This window comes from Vipera berus (assembly GCF_964194415.1).
Source record: "Vipera berus genome assembly, chromosome: W".
Taxonomy (NCBI): domain Eukaryota; kingdom Metazoa; phylum Chordata; class Lepidosauria; order Squamata; family Viperidae; genus Vipera; species Vipera berus.
Genome location: NC_138210.1, coordinates 58,468,901 through 58,479,056, shown reverse-complemented (window position 1 = coordinate 58,479,056; position 10,156 = coordinate 58,468,901). Strand labels below are relative to the sequence as shown.

The following is a 10,156-nucleotide window of genomic DNA, read 5'->3' as shown; positions in this document are numbered from 1 at the left end:
TCCAACTGGCTTAGAAGCCCAAGCCACATCTTGTGCCTCACAGTGCAGTCTTCCAAGAGAAGGAACAGCCTGAAGTCTTTGAAGGGGCAACAGGAAAAAGGAGAAGACCACTACTTTGGCCCGAGATAGCTACAATACTTCATTTTCCATATGGCAAAGCCATTGCTATCATGCTGTTTCTATTCTTCTTCATCTAACTTATCTTTCACCTCCATGCCCATGTTATGCACTGTTAACCTATCCATAGACTTTTCCTAAAGCTGCCTTTGTTTGTTCAGCTGCCCCATTTGTTCCTGCATTTCACTTTTGTTTGCTGATGTATTCATCTCATTGAAAAAGATTTGTTCATTCTCTCACATATCCCTTTATTTGTTCACATTTCCTCAGTCACTCCACATCATTCATTATACTTGTATAGCCACACATACATTCACATATATACATGCACCAACATTCCAGTGTTGCCAGAGTTCACAGCTGAACCCAAACTGATAAGGTTGTCCTATCTTCTGGTTCCAGAGGTCCTTGGGCCAATAATGCCTGTCCTAGTTTGGGTCTTCCAATATCTGGCAAATTTCACCACCACAACTGCTCATACATAGTCCCTCTTGTCAATGGTACTGCCTGGTGGAGCAGTAGATCTGGCTGGAACAGAATAGGCAATACGGCCTGGATAACGGTTGTCCCGTGGTGGGCAGGAGCAGCATAGGAGTGATCCTCCAAGGAGCAGTAAGGCAGAAGCTGACCAACCAACATAGAGAGCAGCCCCCAGTTCTCTTTTGAGGGGTTCAGCCACAATTGGATTGTAAAAGTCACGGATGATGGAGTTGGCAGACCAGCAGACAGGAATAAGTGCAAGAAGTCCTGAGACGATAAAGAAGGCACCTGAGGTAATGACAATATGTGCCTTGGCACCTTCTTCCTCCACGCAGTTGGTACACTTGGCTCCAACAATACCCACCAACAATGCCAGGACAGCAAGCACCACAGAGATAACCATGAGGGCCCGGGCAGCTTGGACATCTTGAGGCAGGGCTAGCATGGAATCATAGATCTTGCACTGCATCTGGCCAGTACTCTGTACCACACAATTCATCCACAGTCCCTCCCAGATCACCTGTGCCACAACAATGTTGTTTCCGATGAATGCTGAAACCTTCCACATGGGCAATGCACACGAAAGGATAGTCCCCAACCAGCCAAAGATGCACAGAGACAGAGCCATGATCTCTAGCCCCGCAGATGCCATTATGGCTATCCTTCACTTTGGCTATAAAATGCCCACCTCTTTTTTTTCCTTTCTTCTTCTGCCCTCTGGGAAGGCCAAGGATGATGGATTATGGACAGAAACCCCAAGAGACAAGTTGTTTTCGGTAGAAATCAATGAAGACGAGAATTCAGAAAATACTCCCTCTCAATGGTGGTAGGGGACATCAGAAGTCTTATGTTTTCACCCTGAAAAAAACCCACTAATAAATCAATCCCAAAAGAACGTTGCACTCGTGTGGCTGTCCAAGACAAAGAAAACGTACGGAGCTTTTCGTTAAAATTAACTCTCTCTAGTAGATCAGCGAGCAGAACTGTTACAGAAGAGGCCTTCTTGGGTTACCTGCATACGGAAAGCAGCTTCGAAGATGGCAATCTATAGCTTCTGAGAGTCGGTTTTTGATGTAGGGTCATCCAGAAATAACTGTCTGTGAGGTGTCACTTTAGGAGCTGGGTTGGAGAAGGACAGGCCAAAGTCTGAAAGGTGAAGAACCCCTAAAGGGGAAATAAGGATAAATCCAGTGCTATCTTTTCTCGGTGGCTCCGACAACCTGTTTGTTATTGCATTGTTCTCCTTCACAGGTACCTGTTTGTCTAGAAGGATCCCAAGGGAGCCTCAGCTTAGGGACAGTGAGGGGCGGGTTATATGAACCCCCAACAGGTGGATGGGAGGGGCAGAAGACCAATCCGAGAAGGGCATTGGGGGATCCATGGTAACCAAGGCCTGGGTGGTGGTGGTGTTATGGAGAGAGTTTGAATATTTCTTTATTTTCTGCTGGGAAGCTGCCCATTCCAGAGGAGAACAAGGGGGGGAGAGGAAGAGGCCGAGAAAAACAAGCAAGGGTGGAAAGGGAGGGAGGGAGGGAGGGAGGAAGAAAGACAGAAAGACATAGAGGGAGTTATTGTGGTCAAATTCTTCTAGAAGAGAAATTTAAAAAATGGAAACTATTAGATAGTCATTATGCCAACCAGGCATAACTCCAAAGTTACATAGAAGGGTCACATCTACTATTTAAATTAACTGAACACTTATTAACACAGGGGTCCACATGCATACATGTCCACACAAGCGCATGCACAAACATCCCTTTATTTTCATTACACAAATGCAACTCTCTCTAATAAATGCACAACAGGAGGCTTTTGTGAAGTTCATTTCGATAAGATAAAAATTTTTCCTGAGTTGCATTTAAAGAATTGACAGCACAACTACTGTTAACAGTGGTTGATCACAAAACATTTATTGGGAGCAGCATAATCTGACATTAGTATTTTACATTAATGTGCATAATATGATTAAAAACACTCAACTTTCTCCCAATTCAAACCAAAGAAGACGGAATTAAACTTTGTTCTGATTTTCTGCATTTTAGTGGATTCAGTCCTGTTGCTAACTGTATGTTAGACTAAGGCACTTTTGGCTCAGTGTGTTGGGAGAACCCAGTCAATTTTGGTTGACTTAAAAAGACATTATAAAGCATAGAGTACTGTGGCTGAACGTTATGTGCTAATCCAGTTATTGGGACTTAATTTACAGATGTGCCTATAGATGTTGTGATTAGGGTTATTTTAACACCCAAACCCTGTTAAAGAATTGTGATTCTGGATGAGTTCCTTAACTGCAGTGTGAAACCAGGATAACAATTGATCTAAACCTTGGTCTGGCATAGTGTTTCTCAACGTTACCCATTTTAGGATGTATGGATTTCACTTCCCACAATTCCCCAGTCAGAATTCTGAGAGTTGTGAAGTTCAAGTGTTTGTTTATGCACATGTGTGTCTGCATACACGTGAGAGAGAGGGAAGATGGAACAGGTATCAATTTTAACTCCTTCTTTCAGCCTCAGGATGCAAAGCTAAGACACTAGAGTGGTCTCAAAAGAATGCCACTCCACCCATTGCTCTTTTTTTTCTTCCCCACAAATATGCAGAGAGGAGAAAGAGGGGCACCAATAGGATAAATGGAGATTAACTAGTTGAAAAGTCCGTTTCCAGATGTCAACCCCTTTCTTCTCTTTGGCCTGGTATTGTACACTTACTAAGAGATTCCTCTGGTTCTTTACCTCTTCTACTTGTTCTGGGAAAGCAAGTGTTAATTCCTTTCTTTTTGTGGGTAGGTCTCTCAGGACATGTAGACTTTAATCCACATCTCTATTGACTTTCTCTCATACATCACTCTTTTCTATCCAGTGAATCTATTGGTTAAAAAAAGAAATCAGATCAGACTAGAACACTATTTTTCTATTCTTTTTGTCCCTTGGGCTTTAAGAAACTAGCAATATTCTTGGGCTTGGACTACAAGAAATTGGCAATATTCTTTCAAGTAAAAAGCCCAGCATCTTTTCTGACCAACAAATTTTATTGAGAGGCACTGACTTTCAAGAGCTGCAACTCATTTTAATCAGATGCACTGAGCGCTAGACTGATTTTTAAATTGGGATAAGGCATGGTAGGGGATGGGAGTGAGGGGACAAGTATGCAGAGGCAGGTTGTTTGTGAGACAAAGTATACATATCTTATCAACTAACACTTATAATGTGTTAAAAACCCCTTGGTGTTTGTTGAAATCTTCTGAGATTGTCTGAAACCTCTGAGTCAGCAGTCTTTTGCTGACTGGTGCTGTTAGTCTCTCCCACCCACCCCCCATCCCCCAAGATGATCATTGTAAGGTCTGGCACAGAGATTGAAATGCTGTGATATAACTTTGTCCTTGTTTTGACTCCTGATGTCAAAGTTGTGTCCATCCATTCTTTTGCAGAAAGTGTGTGCCATTTGTTCCACATAGAATCTGTATCACATTATGTATCACATGTATCACATTAGAAGAAGTGCACATGAAGGCATGTCTCATCTTAGGTGTGTATGTGCAGGAGCCTGCACAGTGCTGCTGAAATTGATGTGGGGACAAAATAAACATCTGGGTCAGTGGCAAATTCTGTTTTCCATGCTAGCGTCACTATTCTGTTGTTTCTTGTTCTTTGTGAGAATCTGAATGCCAACTGCCACCTGAGAAAATGCAGTGTCGTTGTCTAATGTTCTGATGTGAATGTTCCAACATTGGAAGTTTTTAAGAAGAGATTCGACAGCCATTTGTCTGAAATGGTATAGGGCAGGGGTAGGCAACCTTGGCTCTTTTATGACTCGTGCATTGCTGGCTCCGGAATTCTGGGAGTTGAAGTCTACGAGTCATAAAAGAACCAAGGTTGCCTACCCCTGGTATAGGGCTTCCTGTCTGAGCAGAGGGTTGGACTAGATGACCTCCAAGGTCCCTTCCAACTCTGTTATTCTGTATTCTGTAATATGGATTGTAGCTTATTAATAATGCATTTGAATATTTTCAGCTGTGAGCTGTAAGAACTTGCAGCAGTCTGGCAGAACTCTTGTCCATTCCACCATTTAAAACCCACCATTTCATCAATGAACCTGGTAAGGAAGAGGGGGAAGGGAAGAAATGCCTGCTAAAAGGTAAAGGTAAAGGTTCCCCCGCACATGCGTGCTAGTCGTTTCCAACTCTAGGGGCCGGTGCTCATCTCCGTTTCAAAGCCGAAGAGCCAGCGCTTGTCCGAGGACGTCTCCGTGGTCATGTGGCTGGCATGACTAGATGCCAAAGGCGCACGGAGCGCTGTTACCTTCCCACTGTAGTGGTCCCTATTTTTCTACTTGCATTTTTACGTGCTTTCGAACTGCTAGGTTGGCAGAAGCTGGGACGAGTAACAGGCGCTCACTCTGTTATGCGGCACTCGGGATTCGACCCGCCAAACTGTTGACCATCTGATCGACAAGCTCAGCGTCCTAACCCACTGAGCCACCGCGTCCCTGGAATGCCTGCTAGTGAACATTAAAAAAAAAAGTTTCCTACATTTCACTGATCAAAATCTCTTCAGAAGAGAGCAGAGCCTAACAGCCCAGGATAAGGGGGAAAACAACAACAACCAGTGACCAGAGAGAGGGGCTATCCTTGCCATAGCACAAAGTAGTGGCTTGGAAGGGAGAAAATAAAATGTAATGCAGCAGGCAATGTGGGAAGCGCCACTTGTCTTGGAACAAGCAGATAAAAAATTTCATATGTAGCAAAACAAAGTTGACAGAGGTGGATGTGGGAGGCGGAAGCAGAGGCTGACACCATGCACTCCTGTCCTTGCAGGAGCAATTGGTCACACAGATCAACCCTGATCCTAAATCTCATTGAACACAAAGGGATTGTTTCTGAGTTAAGCGTGTACCAGACTGTGCGGTATGTAAACTGTCACATCCCCAGATATGACTCTCATAAGGCAAGCCTAAGACAGTCAAATAAAGTAATCAGGTAGTCTAACGGGAGTTTCTATCTCCAGTTCAAAATGAGTCATGTTGCCCAAGACTGATAAGACGCTGACCACACATAACTCTGAAAAGAGTTGATAAGGTGGCAACCGCAGTTGATAAACAGGAGATTAATTTTTGCCAGGCATAACTGTAGAAGGAGTTGCCTTCTAACCCCCAGATGGCCTTTTATTTTTTACTTGTGGAACAAGTGGGGAAAAAATGGGGTTCCCTACAGTTAGCCCATAGTACTTATCTGTACTATATAAAGAGGCATCTGGATTTTTACACTGGAAAATTCAAGAGATAGATAGATAGATAGATAGATAGATAGATAGATAGATAGATAGATAGATGATAGATAGATAGATAGATAGATAGATAGATAGATAGATAGATAGATAGATAGATAGATAGACAGACAGACAGACAGACAGACAACCTTTATTGTCATTTTTTTTACTGTGGGCACAATGGCACACATTGAAAATGAAATTTAGTTGCTTGCTCTCAAGTGTACACATATATAACACACATTTAAACATACTCCTCCCAGAAAGTAACAAGGAAAACAGATCGTGAAGAGGATGTGTAGTGTCCCAGACAATCTTGCAGACCCTGCTCAAGCAATGCTTATGTGCTATGTCTTGGATGGAAGGGAGGGAATTGCCAATAAATTTTTCAGCCATCCTCACCACTCTCTGCACCACCTTCCTGTCTGAAGCAGTGATGCTTCCAAACCAGACTGTGATGCCGTTTGACAGGATGCTCTCAATTGTCCCTCTGTAGAAAGTGGTAAGGACGGGAGAAGGAAAATGTGTTTTTCTCATGCGATGCAGAAATTGCAGGCGCTGCATTTTGTTGGGGTTATGGAGGGGAATGAGCGATCAAAGTAACGGAGGAAATCTCAAGGGAAGAGATCAATATTTCAAGCATGAAAGCAATAAATATTTTTGTAACATTTTAAAACTAAAATGCTTAATTATTTTCACCCTCATTATTATTCATATCAGTAGTCTCTTTGTTCACTAAATTTGAGCTAATATACTTGGCTCAGTTATTCTGAGTTATCAGAAAGTGACAATCTGAAGTCTCTTCTGTACTTTATAGCAAAGAAGATGGGGTTTTAATTTTGACTTGCCTACCAGAGCTGACCATTGCAGTATAGTCTTCACAATTTGCTAACTCCCAAAATTCCTTTATCCCAACAACAGCCATACTGGCTGGGAGATTACAGAATTACAGAAGATTACAGGTTACAGAAGTATTCTAAGCATAAATTACTACTGAAAATATCTTGCTCTGTCATTATTCACTGCAGGAAGCTATTCTGCCTTTCTACTGCAAAGTTTTAGAGCACTAGGAAAATATTGATTACTTGATTGTCTAGTACTCTATCACTCTCTGGTAAATCCTCTTTTCATCTTGTCTTACCATTTGAAGATGCCCAGTCGAAATGCCATTTATCACAGCTGCTAAAATTATAATCCTGTGGAAAAATCTGGATCAGGGCTTTCTCACCGGCTACATAATAGTAGGAGAAAAACTGTCATTCCTGGCAATGGAATAGCTTTTTTCCAATGCAGTGGCAATCTTCCATTAGGCTGGAATCAAGGCGTAAAAATATCTGTGCTAGAGTTTGAATCCTCTAATAGGGTTTGAACATGAGTGTCTGCTCATCACTATTCACATGCTTATTTTCTCAGTTTAAAAAAAACCTAATACCTTCACCTTAATCCTATTGACAGCTGTTAAATACATTCTGCAAATGCACAGGCAGTATAGTGCTGTGTAGTGCACTGGATTTGATCTCCAAAAGGTGTTTTGGAGCATGTATGAGAAAAAACCCAGTTTTTTGGGTATAACACCAAAAGTGCTCTAGTGCTGAGCAGCAGTTGCTGGTCAAGGGGAAACAGCTGATTATTGCTGCTTTGATATTCTTCAGGAAGTATCCAGCTGAGCATGGTGTGATCCAGCAGACTAGATGGCTTGCCAGTTTAACCTATGAGAGCTGTTTTATATGTGTTATAATAGAGGACTTGCCCTCTGATCTGCTAATCCAGTTATGTAGGATTCAACACCAGCTATAGCGTGAAGGAAATGTCACTTTTTATATAGTTTTAACTGGGGTTGGCATTTTCCAGTATCAAGCCCCTTTTTTTATGGATCAGGGAGCCCCCTCTTGCTGAAAATCAACAGTGCAACTTCTACCATTTTTAGGTAAAAAGTGCAAAAACACCATGTAAACTAAACAGGCTTCATACAATTAAAATGAACAAAGTCCTCCAAAAATAAAAGCTCAAAATATAGCCCACAAAATTTTGCCTGCTTTTATTTTATGCATGTTCTTCTTTGAAACTGACCCAATTACAAACTTAAATTAGCTAATGAAGACACTGGACAAGACGATGTCTCTTTGAACAAATCTGCTTGTTTCCTCCTCAGTCACTGCTTGATTTCCCTTTAAAAATGTTTTCAAGGCTATTATTTGCTTCATTTTTTAAATTATTGCATTTTCAACACATTTTGATTATCTTTACAGTCATTCAGAGGTATATAGATAGTACTTAGCATATGCAGAGTTTTTAAGAATATGCATGTATTATAGCATTGGCATATCCTTCATCTTCAGACAAATGGCAACAGTCTATGACTGGATTAATACAGTATAATGAACCACAAATGAGCCATTCATATATTAACTTAGCATACTGTGTCACCTAAAGTCTATCAAATTAGTTTTGTGGTTTAAATGCTGTGGCAATCCAGCTATTGTGTTGGTATGTTGTATGAGAGGGAGCATTTTATTAAGCCATAATGATTCTGTTTCATTGAACAAAGCTTATTATACAAACATGGCAATTGTGTTTCTGATTTAAATTAATTAGCTTGCTTTTCCATAAATTGATGTGACCAACCATGTTATCTTCTGCAGCTATTTTGTCTATAGTAGCCATTTTGTGAGCATGCCCACAACATGCTGTCAAAATGCCAGATGTTCTCATTATCCCTGTACAACAGCTGTGCAGTAGGGAGATAAAGTAGTTTATATAGTAAATGCACTGATTTGAGTTAGTATTTGGGTCTCAGTCCAAGCAACCTCACAAAGTTGTTGTGGGAAACAACCAGAGGATAAACTACGTATATCACCTTGAGGGCCTAAAAATAATGTCCTCATTTATTATTAGAAGAAATAATAAATAAATCAACAACAAATAAATAATAAAATATTTTTCCTGAAAATCTCTCTAACACCGGTTATATAAAACATGGGTGAATTGAATGCAGTACAGGTAGTCCTTGATTTATGAACACAATGGAGCCCAAAATTTCTGTTGCTAAGCAAGACAGTTGTTACGTGAGTTTTGTCCCATTTTCACAGTGAAGTGAATCACTGCAGTTGTTAGGTTAGCATAATACGGTTGTTAAGTAAATCTGGCTTCCCCGTTGTCTTTGCTTGTCGGGAGATCGCAAAAAGTGATCACAAGCCCAGGACACAGGAACCTTAATAAGTATGAGTCAACTGACAAGTGTTTGAATTTTGATCACATGACCATGGGAATACTGCAACAGGCAAAAGTCCCTTTTTTCAGTGTCATTGTCACTAAACAAACTGTTGTAAGTCGAGGACTACCTGCATTTACATGTCACTCTTGCTTTTGTACGTTTGCTGGACTATGTTTGAAATTATAATCAGAGCAATAAGAGTAAAGGTCTTCGTTATCATTCTCCAGAGTGCTCATGGAACAGCAGAAGGTTTCCCATCCCTTCATTTGTCCTCACAACGCTCCTGCGAGGTAGGTTAGCTAGAAAAAAGGGTAGCTCCTCCAATTCACTTCACTTCGGAGTTGAACTGAGAAAATCCAAATTTGGCATTGCTCCTTGCTGAGTCCAACACTCCAGCCCAGCTGCTCCACACAGCATCTCTGAAGCCCTGCCAAACCAAGACAGTAGTCCTGGGTGAATCACCCAGGTTGACAGGGAGGCCGGGGTGACCTGGGTCAGTTCCCAGACGGAGGTTACTTCAAACCACCACTGGCTGAAAGGGGCGAAAGAAGGAGGCCGCTGGGATGCACGGGCGAAGCTGGCTTTCTAGGTCATTGCTGTCTGCAACCAGTGCCCACGTTCCCGCTTTGCAGAAGATAGGATCGCGTTGCCAAGGGAGACGAACTGGCCCGGGGAACAAAGGCAGGCAGTGAAGGGAGACCAGGGCCAGCTCACCTGGGAGAGATCAAGTGTCCAACCAGCTTGTTTCCCCGCCGACCAGATTTCAGGGGCGCCATAAGAAAGGCTGAGCGCCAAAGAATTGAGGCCTTTGAACTGTGGTGCTGGAGAAGACTCCTGCGAGTCCCTTGGACTGCAAGGCGATCAAACCGGTCAGTCCTAGAGGAGATCAATCCTGACTGCTCTTTAGAAGGCCAGATTCTGAAGCTAAAACTCAAGTACTTTGGCCACCTAATGAGAAGGAAGGACTCACTGGAGAAGAGCCTAATGCTGGGAAAGATCGAGGGCAATAGAAGAAGGGGACGACAGAGAATGAGGTGGCTGGATGGAGTCACTGAAGCAGTAGGCGTGAGCCTAAATGGAC

At 42.2% G+C, this 10,156-nt stretch overlaps 1 protein-coding gene across 1 annotated transcript; it reads right to left on the bottom strand.

Moving 5' to 3' along the window:
- Window positions 1-592: 592 nt before the first annotated feature.
- Window positions 593-1,841, bottom strand: LOC308676804 (claudin-9-like; the record flags this gene model as incomplete). Its single annotated transcript, XM_081342833.1, has 2 exons — window positions 1,610-1,841; window positions 593-1,455 (listed from the first exon to the last, which is right to left on the bottom strand). Exon 2 carries the CDS (start codon window positions 1,247-1,249, stop codon window positions 593-595), a length of 657 nt encoding a protein of 218 aa, XP_081198959.1. The 5' UTR covers window positions 1,250-1,455; window positions 1,610-1,841.
- Window positions 1,842-10,156: the final 8,315 nt, after the last annotated feature.